The sequence below is a fragment of the Apodemus sylvaticus genome, chromosome 14 (genome assembly GCF_947179515.1).
Source record: "Apodemus sylvaticus chromosome 14, mApoSyl1.1, whole genome shotgun sequence".
In the NCBI taxonomy this organism is placed as follows: Eukaryota; Metazoa; Chordata; class Mammalia; order Rodentia; family Muridae; genus Apodemus; species Apodemus sylvaticus.
The window spans coordinates 36,966,464-36,985,732 of record NC_067485.1 but is presented as its reverse complement, the minus strand read 5'-3'; the positions used below and the strand labels follow the sequence as shown (position 1 = coordinate 36,985,732).

General features: G+C 41.2%; 1 protein-coding gene across 3 annotated transcripts in view; it reads right to left on the bottom strand.

Moving 5' to 3' along the window:
* Positions 1-19,269, bottom strand: part of Cdkal1 (CDK5 regulatory subunit associated protein 1 like 1) — a 535,629-nt gene that overhangs the window by 434,604 nt on the left and 81,756 nt on the right. For all 3 annotated transcript variants that reach the window (XM_052156747.1, XM_052156748.1, XM_052156749.1), the window contains exon 5: positions 16,594-16,678. In XM_052156747.1, the coding sequence (XP_052012707.1) occupies positions 16,594-16,678 (85 nt within the window). The remainder of the gene's footprint in view (positions 1-16,593; positions 16,679-19,269) is intronic.

Below are 19,269 nucleotides of genomic sequence, written 5' to 3'. Positions count from 1 at the left end.
TCTCTGAAGCCACTCAACCTTGAAACGGCTGACTCCCAACAGAAGCACGGACCATGTGCGTCTCCAGCACTAACAACTGTCCAGCACTGAGATGAATGATAACTACTATAGGAACAGACACGATGATCTCCCCACAAGACTGTGATGCACAGGGCACCTCCAGCCATGGGTAATAGTGCTGTTCATACCTACAAAGTCAAATTACTAACAGAAAAGTGATCTGTTTAATGTATTCTGTCCACTGACACTAATTATAAGGACTCTTTTGTTAGCCAGTTCCAAAGAAAACAAACTCCTAGAAGCAATCTAGGTGGCACCTAAAGAGGGCGGGGAAGAGAATGGTAGCACTAGGGAGGGCAGTGAGCAGTGAACACAGATTTTGCTTCACAGGTTTCCCCCACTAAAGCTATGATACTTTTCTTTCACTGACAATTAATTTCTGAGAACTGGTTTATGCTCTAGATTTGGACATGTGCCTCCTAAAAGTCTTCCTAAGTAGGCCCATCTAATAACCCCATTCGTCACAAAGACCATTACAAATTACCAATAAACATTCAATAGTGGGCATTCAACAAAGGCAGGAAGATACTCAAAATAATAGGTCGTTGGAATAGGCAACAGGCAAAGACAAATATGACAGGAAGGCAAGTAAAGTCTTAAAATTAGAATCCTAGTAGAAAAGGGTTTTTTTAAAGCAAAAAGAAAGAGAACCTGTCAAAAAAAAAAAACCTATATAATCAATGTAATTGCATCACAGAAAATTTTCTTTTAACAGAGTCTGAAGGCTAAAAGAATGAGCAAGTTTAACTGGGACAATCCATTCTCAGGCACACCCCTACTAAAAGGTTTCAAAAATAAAAAATATTCAGACTCTCTAAGAAGAAAAAATGAAGTAATGGACAAAGGCATATTCAACTGGCCTCAGAGCTGTCTAGAACAAAGCCATGTGTGGTGTAAAGCAGCCAGGCAGAACACCCTCCAGGTGTGCAGAGAAAGGGAGAGTAAAGATGAACACTGGTGCTAAGGAGATGCCCTTCTAGCATCTAGACCATACACAGACCAGTTTGAAAAACAAGAATACAAGATCCTTCCTTGAGAAATCTACTGCAGGGTGAACTTCATGAAACCAACAGAATCCAGAAAACTTTCCAGTCAATGGTATGCTGACAGGTTCATCCATACAAAAAAACAAAGACTTAAGAATAGCAAAGACTTAAGAAGAAGCGGTGACAGTGCACCGTAAGATAAAGCCCCATTGAAATGTGGTGGTGAATAGTGTTACAGCAGCCAGTGATTATGAAAGACACGTGTGCAGCTCAAATGTTAAATACACTTCATAATAAGCCCATGTGTCAGCATGACAACACAGCTGGTACTATTTGAGAGGTTCTAGAAACTTCAGGAGGTGATAACAGACGGAAGAAGCAGGTCTCTGAGGCTCATCCTTTACTGTTTCTTGTCCTTGGCCTCTTGGAAGCTCTGTTTCTGTTTTCTCTCCACAGTGAGGAAGGAAAAGTCTCTACCAAGGCTCCCGATTCTATAATGTCCACAACTCTAAACAGGCATTTGCGGCCAAGCAATCACACCTGGAAGTCTCCAAAACTGAAGCAAATTTTCCCATTAAATTGTATCTGCCTCATAACTTGTCAAGCAAAGGAAAAGCAGCATGCACAGCAACTTTACAAGGAAGAAAAATGCTGTAACTAACACTGGCCTTAAGCCTTTGGAATTGATTTGTGAGAAGTGGGCACAGTTTGGAGAAGACAAAGAACAAGGATGCTCTAAGCAGAGATCAGAACCAGTTCTGACGAGCACTGAGAAGAACCAAGTGCTGACAAAAAGAGGAACAACAAGAGTTGTGCATGTGAGAGGTTTCACATAAAGGCTCACAAAAGGAAGTAGAGGTCACTCATGTTGTGCCATGAGGAAGAATTTCCATTCTCTGTCAATGCACTGATGATTTGTGGGAAACAGGCGGGCTTTAGGGTGATGATGGACTCACTCATGTGAGCGAAAACTGTTATGTGGGCAGAGCATTTGGGCAGCAGCATGGGAGTGCTGCTGTTTTGGCAACATTTAGAGTAAGAATTGAAGAAGATGTAAGTATTTATTTAAAACTTTTGGGGGGAGGAACTAATGTTTAAAGTTATATCCAAAGAGGGTACAGAGATTAATACCATTAAAAAGGAGCCACACCCTTGACAGCAGGACAATAAGAAAAATGCTTTGAATGTAGCTAGGCAATCAGGAGGACCCTATCAACCTCAGGACTGAAGACAAAATGTGTACACAGCTACAAAGGCATGCATTTGAGAAAGAAGACCCCTACTACAACCCTACACACTCAGAGTCATCTAGAGATTTGCTCCCTGGTATTTGTCCCCATGTGTTCAGCCAGAAAGACATGCAGATGTCACTGCAGCCATGGTCCACATAGACTGGTAGATTCCAGACAGAATACACTAATAATGACCCTGCTGGTGCTAATTTTGTGTGAATACAAAATAAATACAAGAGTGGTTGAGCCATAGAGGTCTGCAATGATACATAGTAAAAACAGTGAGTAAACCTAGTCACTTTCTGTAAGGTTAGTCAACACAGCCATACGATGTCATAAGATGAACATAAAGAATGAAAAGAAAAGGAAGGAGGACAGAAGAAACAGAAGCAGGGGGATTGTTGCTTGTCCAGAGTGTAGTGAGGGCAGAGGAGGGTTAATGGCAGACTATAAGGGAGTAAACCTTTATTTTAAACTATAAAATACACATTAGTCATAACCAAAATGAAAAAATAAATGTCACAAATTTAGCTCTAGGGAGACCTGGTTAATACACAAACTTAGTATGTTAATCTTTCACAATTGTGTCAAAATTAAACTTTAACAAAAAGAGGACACATAGAAAAGAAACAGTCTCCGTCCACATGCTATCCAAATCTGACACAGCCACTATACAAAGCAAGGCAACCTGAGGAAAGACGGAGCGCAGACCTGGCATGACCGAGGACTGATGGTAGAAAGGTTAGCCGGGACCAGTACCTGGGATGCCTGACAACATCTCTGAGCCACTAAATTAATCAAAGGTACAACTACCCATCCTTGAAGCCGTTTGTGTCTTGAGATGATAAATTTTCCTTACTGCTGGCAGAGACAGCTATAAATTAAAATATGTAGAAGCAACATAAGTTGAGACTTGAAAAGGGCCTACGTGTTTAAAGAAATAATACCCAACCACAGGCAGCAGCTATCTGTGTGATGGGACGACCAAGCCTACCTGACTGTATTAGTATTGTTGAGTTGGGCCTGTATCCTTTTACATTTAATGTACACAGGCATTTTGTCTGCATGTGAACCTATAGACTACATGTAGTCTAATGTCTGCAGAAGCCCAAAGAGAACATTGGGTCCCCTGCTGAAGTTACAGATGGTTGTGAGCCACCATGTTGGGTGCTGTGAATTGTGGTCCTCTGGAAGAGCAGCCAGTGCCCTTGACTGCTGAATCATCCCTCTAGCTCCACATACATTTATTAACAGAGCACCGTCCAAGAGCTTATCAGTGCGCCTTATTATTATTATCAGTGAACTGACAAAGCTTTCAATGCATAAATATCCAAGTTTTTGTGAAGTCAATATCAACTCTTTCTAGCATATAGCAAAAGTTAGCTGGCTAGGTGTGATGCAAAGATCATTTAATATGAAAAATCAGAAAGAATACGATTTGAAACTGTTAGAATTTGTTGGCAGGAACAGAAACTGAAGTCAAATGAAAGCAATATTCACTGTCAAATGGGGGAGACATTCCATACATACTTAACATGCAGGCCAGGGAACATAAACATTTATTTCAGATAAAAGCTCCAGACCTGCTATCGTAAGGTTAGTATCTGAAATGTGTCTCTTCTGGCTGGACCAAAAATAGAAAGATGAGCCAAATGATATTTTATAGGAGTGATAAGAGAAGGCTAGAAGATTCTATCTTAATTGACAGGGAGAGCTTTAAAGGCAGCACATAGACTCCAGATGCATCTAAAACATCATCTGGGCATATTTCTGTGCGTTTGAAAGGGTTCAAGAAAGGGTAATGTCAACACAGTTGCTTGCAAGTGAGGAGAAGGTACTTTGAAGTACAGTGGTGGCATAGGCCTCTGGGTTCTTCTCGGCTGGACAGCTTGCTGTTCACAGACTCGGGATCAGCTGCTGCTAAGTGCCGTAGGCTGTGGCCAGAGAGGAAAGCACCTAAAACACTCCCAGGAAGGTGTGTTACAACACCCAACAATGCAACAAGCAACACTGTGTTCCCACCCTGGCAGGCAGGCAGGTAAGGTCAGACAGCACAGGACTGTGAGATGAAGGAGCACCTGTGGTCTGGATTTTATACTACTTAGCAATAAGTCATTTTCCAAGAAAATTATCACAGCTCAAACTCCCACCACTAACACTTCCTTACATTCGGGAACTCTGGACCTTAAATTCTGGTGAAGTTAAAAAGCAGAATCTCACTTAAATAGTACCTTATTTTAATCTGACTGGTGGTAAATATTTTTAAAAAGTTTCTTACTTCTTTGCCACTAGCCCTGCCTCTTCCAGAAACTGCATGTCCATACCATTTGGATTGTTTTAATAGGATGTTGAATTTAAGCAGCTCTTCACCATCATTTATCATTCCTTAGAAACATATATGTCATTAATATATGGAAAAATACAAGAATGAATAACTAGCACAAATCTCAAGGTAAGAATGTTCATGCATAAATGAAAGTGAATGTCATATATATATACATATATGTGCATATATGTACACAAATGATATGTATGAGTATATATGTGCATGTATGAGAATGTGTGTTCTGATTTTTCTTTTTATTTGTGCTTTAATCATAAACAATCTGCAAGCCATATAGAAATTTCAATCACCAAGTAAAAAAATCCCTTTGCTCTCTTAGCTGTGATACTGATTGCTAGATGTACTGCCATTTTGTGCAGGAGCTGCAAGGACTTGTTCCACAGCAACATGCCTCTCCACACAAAGGATCCCAAGTGTGCTGTGTATGTTGCAAATGTCTCACTCACATGACTACACTCTCTCCTTAGAATCCGGTTTAACTTTTACATACCATGTTTGTCATTCAGCTTCTGGCTACTCGGCTTACTAAGAAGCGTCATAAGGGTTGGAAAGCACATGGAACCTTGGGGCGAGGCTGCTCTTGCAGTGTGAGCTGTTGCACACACACCTCAGTCTGTACTCATTACTCCAGCACTCGCTGTAACTGTACACGGGCCCTTTCATGAAGTCTGCCTGAGCACTTTCTATCTGCAAACACAGGGCTCATTATCAGGTCTTGCTTCCATTCCCTTGTTCTACAATAGAGGACATATCAACAGATGCAGAATTATGTATAACAGTAATTACAGGGGTCATGGGCTTCTCTTAAAAATATACTTCAAAACCAAAAAAAAAAAAAAAGTATAAAATGTTGAATGTCTGATGAAGTTCAGAAGCACTGCCCATGCCTATAGGACAGAACACAAAGACGCCCACCCAGACACCACCCACACTTTAAGGTTTTACCCTCTCCTCTATCACTCTGAGGACCACGATGGAGCCACTTCCAACTCAACCTACACAGGGCATGCTCTTACAGTCCCCAGTCTTGGTGGCTTTTGTGACAGCTGGCCTCCCTTAGTCACATAAGCAGTGGGACAATGAAGGGAATCCAAAATACCTCACTGCCCTAATCATCCTGGATTGTAAAAGTCTTGATTAGAATCTACAACATTCATACTTCCCACTGCTGATTACCAAGGTAGCATATTTCAAAATCTTCCTTACTTGATGCTGAAATGATGACACAAATGACAGTAGCCCAGAAGAAAGAGAAAATTTTAAAGTTTCTAAGAATTTGCTCTGTAAGGCAAAGGACACTGTCAAAAGGACAAAACGGCAACCATCAAACTGGGAAAGGATATTCACCAACCCTACATCTGATAGAAGGCTAATATCCAATATATACAAAGAACTCAAGAAGTTAGACCCCAGGGAACCAAATTACCCCATTAAAAAATGGGGTACAGATCTAAACAAAGAATTTTCACCTGAAGAAATTTGGATGGCCGACAGGCAACTTAGGAAGTGCTCAACATCATTAGTCATTAGGGAAATGCAAATCGAAACAACCCTGAGATTTCACCTTACACCAGTCAGAATGGCTAAGGTCAAAAACTCAGGAGACAGCAGGTGTTGGCGAGGATGTGGAGAAAGAGGAATACTCCTCCACTGCTGGCGGGGCTGTAAGATGGTACAACCACTTTGGAAATCAGTCTGGCGGTTCCTTAGAAAACTGGACATGACACTTCCGGAGGACCCTGCTATACCTCTCCCGGGCATATACTCAAAGGATTCCCCGGCATGCAATAAAGACATATGCTCCATTATGTTCATAGCAGCCTTATTTATAATAGCCAGAAGCTGGAAAGAACCCAGATGCCCCTCAAAGGAGGAATGGATACAGAAAATGTGGTATAGTTACACAATGGAATACTACTCAGCAATTAGAAATAATGAATTCACAAAATTTTTAGGCAAATGGTTTGATCTGGAAAATATCATCCTAAGTGAGGTAACGCAATCACAAAAGAATACACATGGAATGCAATCTCTGATAAGTGGATATTAATTAGCCCAGAAGCCCTGAATACCCAAAGGCACAAATCGCATAACAAATGACTCCCATGAAGAAGTATGGAGAGAGTCCTGATCCTGGAAAGGATTGATCTAGCATTGGAGGGGAATATAAGGACAGAGAAAAAGGAGGGAGGTGATTGGAGAATGGATGGAGAGAAGAAGGTTTATGGGACATATGGGGAGGGGGGATCTGGGAAAGGGGAAATCAATTGGAATGTAAACAAAAAATATAGAAAATAAAAATATATAAAAAAAAAAACAACAAAAAAAGAATTTGCTCAATGCAATATCTACCAGCTTTTACTCTTGTGATTGCTAATTAATGTTTTTAAATTTTACTTTGATGATCCTATGTTATTAAAGGGTATATTAAAGGGTATATAAGAGTAGCTTAGTTTTACCTATAAATGACTAAAATACTATAAATACACTGACACAAATCGTATTCTCATTTAAAGAGAAACAGGTTTCTTTCTTAACTATTATAAAATATTGACAGGCACTTTAAGATAGCATCAAATTAAACTTCCCAGTTTTACCATAATCCTCTTCACCTAACCCCTCTTACAGAAAAAAAAAAAAAAAAAAAAAAAAGTATAAGCCTGAACACACGGCGGCTGGCTGGCACAAAGGATGCACTCATGCTGACTTCTAAAGCATACAGTCAAAGAGGTGCTTGTCATCACTTCCATTTGTGTTTTTTCCCAAAACAATTTCTATGTAATTCCATCAGTATCTTTCTTAATGTAGTGGCACTGAAAAGAGCAGCCTAGAACAAGAAAACCCCAAGAACCAACCAACAACCAACATGACTACACCCAGGAGCTCACAACCACAGACATAGAAGGCAAACTGTGAAGGGGACAGTGAAACTAGAATTTACAGCCCTTAACTTCCCTCTGACACAATCAAGGGCAGCAGAAAGCAGCAAACCTTCTCCCTGGAGAAGATTTGCAATGCTTTTACCTAACTCTCCATGTATAAGTCAAACCTAAACTCTTACATGTCATCTTAAGAACAAAAGAAGCACTGTTCTCAGCTGTCACTTATTTTTACAATTATACAAGATACTGTTTTCTAACATTTAATTTAAAATGAATTTAACTCTCATATAACCTGTTCCCCCTAAAGTATAAACTCTTATTCCTGCCATCTAAATTCTTTTCAAATTTCCAGTTTCTAAGCCATGGTTATGATGCTTGATAGATGAGTCAGTGCAATCTCAGGAGTGACATACACACTCCTTACAGAATCCTTTTCAGACATGGCCACTGTAGGTGGTAAGAGTACCAAATATATACAAGTCCCAATTTTGTTTCCATGCATTGTACAACATCAGAGCCATGAATTTCTCCTGTGCATTTTGTTACTACTTCATCAGAGACCACAAAAGATAAACAGAATGAGAAAACATCCTCAAATGCCAATCAACTATGTTACTTCTTAAATAGTCTGAATACAGGTAAGGGCAAAAAGGTCTGCGTGCAAATACTTTAAAAACCAACTCTAACATTCTGGTCCTGGTAAATGAGAGATAGTTAAATAAAATGTGCATCTCACTGCAGCATTCACACCTTGTAGTAGAGACATCAAGTCAGTCATCAATAAACAGTCTCTATTTCTTTTCTTGCAGAGTTGTAAATCTGTTGAGAACAACAACGGACTACATCCAAAAGAAAGAAAAACACACACAGGGTTTCCTGGCCTCTTTCACATCCAGGTGGTTCTCTCATTAAGGGTCCAGACAAGAGAGACAAATACTGGTTTTGAGTAGAGCTTTCTAAAAAGCACCTTTGAAGAAGAGGCAGTATCAGCTGGCATTCTCCTCTTTTACTTCCTACTTCTTGGGAAACACATGTAGTAGCTGAGGAGTCACAACTGTTTGATACCATAAGGAAAGGGTCACTAATAATACACACACCTCAGTCCCTCAGATACCACAATTGGTAAACCAAACTAACAACTTGGTAACTGTGGAATTGGCAATATAGCAGAAAAATAAATCCCCCTACCTTATTTAAGCCTCTATTTATTAGGTTTTTTATGACATTTTCTGAAGTTAAGTGCAAAGTAATACAATCTAATAAGAAAGAGATACAGAAAAGGTTCTTAGAAAAATCCACAGAGGAAGCCATTTGTATGACGGAGGCAGAGGGTAGAGGGGATCAGGAAGATAAACGTCCAGAGAAGCACACAGACAAGTCAGCCCACTCATCTGTTCAAGGATCGCCGTCCTCCACTGTATGCACCACTGACACCATGGCTGTCCCTGAGAGCTGAAGGGACACAGGCAAGAAGAATCTTGCGATAGAGTTACGATAAGGAGAGGTCACCCAACCTGCACTGGCCCGTGCCTACCTCTTCTTTCTAATATTCATCAAGCTCCCATCTTGTCTCCAAAGCTACAGCAGGGCCTCACTGTGAAGTTACAAAGGGAAAGGAACTTTGAGGAGGATTCATATCATAGCTATTACCTTAAGTCCTAAAGTGTTCACTAGCCAAAAACTGGGATACATATTGCCTGAAGATTGTATTTTCTCCACTGCCACCCAAACCAATTTTCCCAAATCACAGAAAAGTGTACCTCAGTGTACTATGTAGGCAATTTCATTAGTGTGCCCAAAGAACACCCAAAACTGTAAATATTCCATATTTGGATAGCATGTGCTAAGTGGAAATGTGGTTTGTTTGGTGTTTTTGTTTTGTTTTGTTTTGTTTGTCTATTATCAGTTATTCAACAACTATGGAAAAATTAAGAAATATCAGGTTTGTCATACTTGCAGAATACAATAGGGAGAAAGTCTTTTCTGGGCTGTTTATAAACACACAAGATTTAGGAGAATGTCATTCAAAGCGAAACAACTGGAAATCACTCTCACTGAAAGAACAGGCTTAGATCATGGTGAGTTCCTCTCCAATCCTGTTAAAGCGAGTTTCTGCATGCCTTCTGGAGCCTCCACCTACAGAGCTGTTAGGCCAGCGGCCAACACATATATTTAATTATGTAAGTATTCAATGCTGTCAGCCAGCTGCTGCCGCTCATAATACACTGACCTCTTTCACTCCTTCTCTTGCAGAAAATGGCAAAAACAAAGCAACTGTTGATGCGACAGTAATCATGAAATATGCAAAATACTATTCTCCAAAAAGGTTTCAGATAACTACACAATTCAGTTTTGCATTTTAAAGTGATTTGCTCCCTCTCAAGTGCTTTTCTGTTCCTTATTTGCAAATTCAATAACTGATCTAACTGTAAGTTCCTTTTTGTTTCTATACCTTTAAAAAGTAAACCATGAATTCAAATACATTTTCTATTTTCTCATCATCAAATTTCTCACTGGAATACACACAAGATAACTAACTGCCTTACATCCTTCCATCCACCTCTATTCTGTGCTTAAAGGACAAGCAATGAACACAAGGCCTACATGGCCCTCACTCTCAGTCCTCGTGTTTTAAAGGGAAAAAAAGTAAGTTTCATTTGCTGTGCCTAGAAAGTTCATTCCGCCAGTAGTACCCTTGATTCCAAAGTAGCTCCAGGGGCTAGGCAGGTAAAACGTCCCCAGAACAGCAGAGAACAGACTAAACAGAACTGAGACACATTAATAAGTGCAAACAAAGCAAATTCACACTTGGGGGATAATAGCCAGAGCTAACCGTGAACAACTTAGCAGAGAAACTGGACTTCATCCGTTCAGGTTAGCAACACATGTGCTGCAGAGCTGAGGCAGCTCCACTGACAGTTTCTCTTTCCTTATAGAGCTGTGTCATCCTTCATTCTAGACCCTAATATCCCAGGCTAACGTCCCCAAACAACTCCTTCCTCACTAGTCGTCTGTCTTCTGTTGGCAGAGATCTGGTGGCTTTTTCTTACTCACAGAAACTATAAACAAGCTGATGTTCAAATGCAAGGCAAAGCTATGGTATTAATAGACAACACAGGAGTGACAATAGCCTTGGCTAAGACACTACCAGGGAGCTGCAGAGACAGTGACAGCAGGAGCGACTCTGCTCCTTCCCAGAAATGATAACTGAATTGAGGCAAATTAAACAAATATGTACGAAATGGGAAGTAATCATGGTGTCTCAAGCTCAAGGCAAAAGACAACCACCGTTCCCTCCCTGACTCAAACTGACGCAGGAGTACAATCTAGAAGGTGCTCTAGCTGGCTTAGTTTGGTAGAGAAAAAAGTCCTGACATTCACAGCCCAGAGCTACCAGCATGACCAAGTGACTCCAAGACCCAGGTACTCCTAACATTATCATAACAACTCTCAGGAAAGAAACTGGAGACCAACTGTGACAAAAAGGACAGAAAAAAAAAGAAAAAAGAAAAAAATAGGCTTTCACCTCTTCAGGACAAGAAAGGCAGGTTACTTCCTAGCCTCTAAGTAAGCTAGCATTTTTTAAAAGAGAATCCCCAACACAGTATTTGAAAATTAATATGATCTATCACCTATTTATAAAAACACATCCTATCTTTGATTAGGTATCACAGCAACCTTGTAGAACCATGCTCAAAGAACCTGAAGGTATCTTACTCTATGAATGGAAAAATATAATCACAACAGTCTTAAGAGTCAAAGACTCCATACAGAAGCCCTTTCATAGGCCAAGGCAATGGTTGAGAACCTGAATTCAATCCTTAGAATTGCTGTTTAAAAAACTGTACATGGTGATGTGTGCCTATAATCAAACACTAGGAAGAGAGACAGAAGGATAACTGGGCTCTCACAGTCACACAGTCTAGCCATATCAGGAAGCTACAAGTTCCATGAGCTGCTCTGCCTCAAAACGTAAGATGGAGAGCAACTGTGTGAAATAAGTTAATACCTAAGGTTAACCTCAGACATATAGACACGTGTACACACACACACACACACACACAAAAACACATACATGAGGGAGGGGATGAATTTACCTCAAGTTAATCGTTAACCTCCAAACTCATAATCTACTAAAGACATAATATGTAAATAAACAATAAGAAAAATGTAATGTGTACCAATAGATGTTTGTTTGGAATCAAAAAATAGTTACCTGTGAAAGACCTAGGCTAGAAGGGAAATGATCTCACAGGCTGTAATGATTTGCCAAGCATGATTAGCATATGGGTGGGAAGTGGGAGGGCGCACAGCATGTCTTTGGATCTGAAGGAAAGTTGAGGCATTGGAATGGTGGTGAGGGCCACAGGTTGGGGAGTATATGCAGACATCCTGTGTGCTTGCAAAATGTTACAGTCTGAAGGAAAGAGAGAATGACAGAGGTAGGCAAAGAACAAACAAAAGTATTTCATGTTGAGAAATTATGTCTTCTATCCTGTAGCTGCAGGGTGAGAGACATGAAAGGGATTCTAAGGAGTTGATGAGGAAGCAAGCCAGCTCTGTTAACAGTGCAAAAGGTTACTATTCTACTAAAGCAGAAGACACTCAGTAGAACAGGTTCGGATTCAAATGCCTTCCAACTGGCTCGGATGATTAGGTGGAGCACAGGAGCATGCTGTTTGGATGCTGTGTGGAAAAGAACACCAACCATCAGAGTAGGTAAATGCCCAGAGGCCTGGGCTGGAGAAGAAATGGGCTGAAGATGATGCCACCAGACAATACCATTAAATAGTGATGGCGAAGGTAACATGGAGAAAGAGTCTCCAGCACTGCAGGAAGCTGAGGCAGAAGGATGAAAGGCTTAAGGCCAGCATGGGGTAAACAACATGATACACACAAAGCTACACAGGCCAATTCTAACGTCCCAAGAAAGCTGCTGTGTAACAATGGCTGAAGCAACAAGACTGCAGTGTAGGAGAGCCAAGAACTCACCACATCTACATCTTACACTGGAGACAACATAAAACTGAGAATCAAGCCAGGCACACAACTAGCTTAGGTAAAACGTCTATGTTCAGGAAAACACAGAACTAAAATCCAAACGTGGGCTGGGGAGAAGGGTCAGGCCTAACCCCTAGGTTTGGACCCCTAGAAGCCATGCAAAAGCCAAGCAAATGCAGAAGTGCAGGCAGGCATCCTGCAGGCTCTCAGGAAGCAGAGGCTGGAGGCAGGAAGCTAACTCAGGCAAGGGTAAGACACCCTGTCTCCAATGTGGTGGCAGGACAAGAAGAGGCAACTGGAGGCTGGCCTGGGACCTCCACAAGCTCGCTGTAGCCTGTGGCCTCCGGCCTGTACATGCTTCCACTCCTACACATTCTCTCCTTTCCTTCTTGTGTGTGTGTGTATGTGTGTGTCTGTGTGTGTGTGTGTGTGTGTGTATAAACAATTTTCATTAGCTAGTTTTTTTCTTATCTACAAAAATTCAAATGAGGCCCAGTGTGGTTTTATTTTCTAATGCAAATTTTTTCATTTAAATTAAATGAAAATTAAAATTAACCATAGCAATTGTAATTTTTAAAAACCTAATAACTATTAGTAAATCTAGTTAACAATATAATCAGTTGAGTTTTTCACTTTCTTTTAAACAGGGTGATTAATTACTGAGAGGACAAGCTCTTGTCTCTTCTTAACAGCTCGGCTTATTTTGTAAAGCAATTTACTTCATGTGTTCTGGCTGAAATTGTACTCTTGTACCTCTGACAATTTATGAGGCGCTCAAAGACAAATCCACATAAAACAAACAATATTTCCACTGTAGGACAGAGAGGAAAACCACTTATTCTCTGCTAAAAAGAGCACTGTACATGGGACTCCCGGAAGAGAAAAGACATCACAGGAAGCAGGCAGCCTTCACTTCAGGCCCACCTTGCCCTGCTGTGCTAAGCTCTATTATCAACTCTTCTCACAAATCATTTTCCTTGGCTACCTAACCAGTCCTGTCAGCATTAGCATACATTTCTCTGGGCAAGGCCGGTTCAAAACTGGAATGACTCTTGCCTGTCTGCCACCAGTGTGGCCATTTGGGTAATAATGTACAAGGTCAAACAGAGGTCATCAGTCCATGATCAAAGCAGGCTGGCTGCTCTCTCTTCCTGTCTTTACGTGGAACACACAAGCTGTGTTTATTTTATCAGCCTCTGCATGACCTCTGTGGTGGCAGGACAGAGACCCCACACTCCTGTAAAGCACCAGTCAAAGGATTTTCTGATTTGATACTCTCATTAAGAGCAATTTTTTTCAAACTTTTGATCTTTTTCATTTACTCAAGTCTCTCAAGTTAAAGCCCATATTGTTTAAACCACGTTGGCATAATGGATCAAACAGGAAGCCGGTACTGGCAAATGAGGAAACAGAGTGATCTGACAGGCAGCATCATGAAACACAGGTCCCTTAGCAGTTTTTATGTGAGCTACTTCAGCCAATAACAAGAGTTCAAAGTTCAAGGCCAGCCCAGAAAGTCAACTTTACTTCTATTTTTATTACTTAAAATGTCTATGATTTCATCAATCTGATCAATAATCTACCATTAAAACCTCAAGAACATTTAAAAAATGCACACACCAAAAAATGCAGCTGTTTTTACACACACACACACACACACACACACACACCTCTGCTGGATCTTAAAGGAGACTTGTTTTAATCACATGAATAAACTACCTCTTGTCACTCAACTGTGTCCCTGCTAACCTGTCCCATTGAGGTAGATCTACTGCATGGTTCAAAAAACAAATGAAGTGATGGGCAATGGGTAATGAAAAGGCAAGGAGTGGCTAAAGACCAAGAATACTCTGAAAAGGAACAAAGCAGAAGAGACAAGGCAGGGCACAGTACACACATAGCACACTCCAGGCACTGAGGGAAACTGCAGGGTAGAAAGTTAGCAATATCCCTACACTAAAGGGGACTTATTTTTAAATATAGATAAATAAAAGCAATTATTATGGATAAGAGATCCAGAGGAGAAAAGGGGACTATAATCTTCTAATAGAAAGAATTGGCCATCATAAACGTACAAGTAGCATAGTTTCATATTCTTCTTGAATTTAAATGCTACATCATCCTACTGAAAAGCATAAAGTGCTGTGCATAGCCTGCCAGGAGAGAGGATCTCCCAGCAACGCTTTCACTTGTGAGCGCAGAGGTGAGATCTCCACCTTCTCTCTGGAGGGGACCAGCTAGGAGCACACAGGGCATAAAATCAGTGGAGCAGCTGTGACAGAAGCCTTGGCACCAGGGAGCCGGGAAACTCCACAGTCTTCTGTGCATAGCCTGCCAGGAAAGAGAGATCTCCCAGCAGTGCTTTCACTTTCGAGCTCAGAGGACTAAGGACACAGGCTTACAGGCCCACAGGAGGAACAAACTCCAGCCAGAGACAACAATACAACTAGCGCCAGAGATAACCATATGGCGAAAGGCAAACTCTTTGCTCTTTCCTCTTTCCCTTTCATTCTTTCCTTGTGCTTTGGTTTGGGTCCAGGCTATTTGTTGTGGTGGTGACTGAACTCACGACTCCAGACACACAGGCCTGACCGCTGAGTGATATCTGAAGCACACCTAACAGATTACTCTGTACTCACAGGATGCTGGAGTAGCAGCTGTACTAAAGGAAAGTGTCTTTGTATAATTTTTAACAGTCCTATAGACAATGTGGTGATTATAACAGATTTCTCATTCTTAAAGAAGAGAGAGAGAGAGAGAGAGAGAGAGAGAGAGAGAGAGAGAGAGAGAGAGAGAGAGAGAGAACTTTCTGGATATGAAGAGCACCATCCCCTGCTATGACTTAGGGCTTTTCTTCTTCTGCAGCTTCACCTTCCATCCCTACTCCATCCAGCCTTCCTACCTCCTGCTGTGATTCAAAACTTCTCTGTTCCTGCTCAGTTAAATAGACTGCCACCCTCAACCCTTGCCTGTATATATATGACACACACACATACACACACACACACACACACACACACAAAGGCACACACACGCATACATATAAATTGAAAATAAATACTTAATAAATAAATAATAGAAGTAATGCAAAGAAAAGGTCTGGTGGGAAGGCAGGGAAAATAGGTAACAAAGATGCCTGGGATGATTAGAGCTGAGTGTGTTGAACAGCGATGGAAAGGGGCCAGTGGAATCAAAGAGGCTGAAAGCCCAGGAGGAAATAATGTATAGAAAAAGGTTTCTAAGGAAGCAGGTAGAATAGGGTTCAAAGTATATGTGAAAAAGCATCTTCCACACTGAGGGAGCAACCCAAGCAAGGACTCATGTGTCAACTACCTACTGGAGTTACCAGGCTCACACTGCACCACCTAAAAAAGGACTAACAGGAGGCAAAGAGGGCTACAGCAAGCAACTTTACCAGGCATGCCTGCCTCCTCTAAGAAGAGCACATAGCTCCGACCAGACCAATCACTTCACAAGTGCTCAAATCATGTTATGACACTCCACAGTAGAACATTGTTCATCAGATAAATCCACATCAACAGCATCTTAGAATGATGCTAAGATAATTCTTAGATCTTAGAAGCCCAACTGGGTAGTACTTCAGTGGCTTCCTTAACCCAGTTGTGATGCTACTGTTTGAATTAACAGAATAAAGAACTCTTATTTTATAAACTAGCTAAAGTCTAACTTATACTTTTTGATACATACCAAATATTTAATAATATTAGGAGTTGTTCAGTTACAGGCAAAAGATTTATGTGAGCTAAAGAGAAATCAGAGTCATATGAGAAATCTTTTAAAGGCTTATTTAAAGATACAGAGAGGCTAAATGGATAAAGGTAATTGCCACCAAAACTGAGAACCTGAATCCAATCCCTAGGACCCTCACAACAGAAGGACAGAACTGACTCCAGCAACTTGACCTCTGACCTCCATGTGCACACAGGGGCACATACACCCAAATAAATATACCATTTTTGTTTTGGGGTTTCTTTTGTTTTTAAGTAAAGGCTTCTTGGAGAGTATTGGCTGGTACTACTTCTTCCCTTGATTATGGAAAAGGAAAAGAATGGGGATCCCTTACTTACTTGATTGAGTTTCTAAAGTGGTCTTCAGCTGGATTTTTCACAGTACAGCTGTTCAGGAGCCACAAATCTGCATCTGATGCATTTTCTAGAAAAGGAAAGAATGAGCACAAAAAAAGAAAAGATAAATATCACATTCAATGACATCAAAGCCATGTAAGTGCTTACCCAGGCAGCAGAGGGATGCTGGGACAGAGTAAGCAGGGACATCAGCATAGGCAGTGCCGTAGCACAGCCAGCCAGAGTTCTGGCTAGATCTGGTTTGGAAACCTGCACGTGTCCTCAGAGCCTCTGCTCCAACTTCTACATTAAAACCCACAGTATTTAAAATTGTTTGCTATTTCAGCAGTACTTCAATGAGTGTGTGTGTGTGTGTGTGTGTGTGTGTGTGTGTGTGTGTGTGTCTGTCTGTGTGTGTCTGTGTGTGTCTATGTGTGTCTGTGTGTGTCTGTGTGACTTTGACTTTTTCCCAGGTTTCCTCTGGTATCAACATAAACAGTGGAGCTATTGAGTCAAAGGCTAATTGTTGCAATGTCCTTGCTGACTATTAAATGCCCTGGACGGGCCTATCACTATATACCCCATGCACAGGACCTGTGAGTACTGTCCTAACCTTGCCCACTGGGTGGGTTGTCACCCTTTGAACTCTTGACAATCTAAAAGAAAAGAGGGTACCAGCAATGGGTCCACATAAAGCCCTCTTATCATAACTTAAAAAGCTTTCCTTGCTCAGTTTTAGAGTTCTGCTCATTTTTTTTCTGCCTTTCTACTGGCTACTTAATACTTACGGACACATTACTGAAACATCTAGAATAGGCATCACAATATTTTTCTCAATTCACTTTTTTGTTGTTGCTATTAAATTTCATGACACTTTTCTATTTCTGAGGCATCAAACTGGCCAAATTTTTCTCCTTTTCTTTTCCTCCAATTTGGCCTTAGAACTATAACTCACAATATAGGCATTTCCCTCATCTACGACTAAAAAAACCATGTCTGTTCTTACCAATGGACACATGATTTTGCATTTTGATTTCTGATGTTAGGCATTTACCCTGGTACTCATGGATGTTATTGATTTTGCAAATTGAAATAAATGCTTGCATTTTCCTACCAAGTTGGAAAACAGTCTTAAATGTGATGCTGTTTAACATAAGCAGAGCAGGAAGAGGAACTGTCACTCCCTCACTGCCGTCCACACTGAGGAAGGCAAAGCAGGAACAGCAACCACACATTTCAATGTTCACTGGGACTCTTGGACCACATTTAACATATAACATATATGAATTCAAGCATACACACATATACATGTATATAAAATTTCCATTGGTGATTAATGAAGTAAGAAACACCGTAAAGCTTGTAAATCTGTTATAGGAAGATGGCTGAAGTAAGATGAGCAATGGTTTGGGTTTTAAGTATCCAAATGCTAAAGCTTAGACACCAGTACTCAGCACTATCGGTGGCAACAGAATAATTAAGAGGAAATAAAATGCCGAATGGTAGGATTTGGGTGTGAAGCCTGTAGAAGGTTGAATACTTGGTCCACGCCAACTAACTGGCACTATTTGGGAAGGCTATGCGACCTTAAGGATATGGATCATAGATGGAAGAAATGGGCCACCAAGGGTCAAAACGTGAGAGCTCTAACTGACCCCTGCTTTCAGACACAGTCTCTCTAATCTCATCTGCTAGCTGATCCACAGAGTCACTATGCCTTTCCCCGGTGATGGACTGCACCCTCAGATCCATGAGTGAAAGTAAATCCTTTCTCATGTGTTTCAGGGCAGGTATTTGATCACACTTGAGGGGGTTACGAAGGTCACATTGCATACATGTTTTCTCTCTCTCTCTCTCTCTCTCTCTCTCTCTCTCTCTCTCTCTCTCTCTCTCTCTCCTCCCTCCCTCCCTCCCTCCCTCCCTCCTTCCCTCTCTCTCTTCCTTTACTAACTTGCAATCATGAACTGAGGAGTTCCCTCTACTCATCACAGGCCCAAATGCAACAACGAAAGCAACTATGACCTGGAATCCTGAGTCAAAATAAACCTTTCCTCCCTGAAGTTGATTTTCTTCAGTATGTCGAAACAGTGATGAGAAGCTGACTGACCATGGACTGCAGCTAAAGCACCATGTTTAAAAAGCAAGATAAATCCCTGGGGGATTACTTGTATTGATCTCTTATATATAAAGTGAGAGAGAGCAAGGTATTGAAGAGTAAATCCAATTTATGTTGTAAATGCCAAAGAAAAAGGAGGCGAAGTTAAAGGCAAAAGAAACTTTCTAGACACATGTATCCTAGGTGTTTAGCTCTGAGATGAGATGAAATGCATTTATCTTTCAAAATACTATTCAAGTTGCAACTTGATTGTTTGTTCAGGGGCGTGTGCGCGTGGGTGTGCGCTCGCGCGTCTGTGTGTGTGTGTGTGTGTGTGTGTGTGTGTGCGCGCGCGCATGTGTGTGCATGCGCGCACGTGTGTGTGTGCATGTGTGTGTGCATGCGTGTGTGCGTGTACATGTGTGTGCATGCATGTGTGCATGCATGTGTGCGTGCATGCATGTGTGTGTGTGTGCATGCATGTGTGTGTGTGTGTGTGCGTGCGCGCGCACATCTCTGTGTGTCTGAGCACACATGTGACTGTCACAGAACAATTTGTAAGAGTCAGCTCTCTCCTACCATGT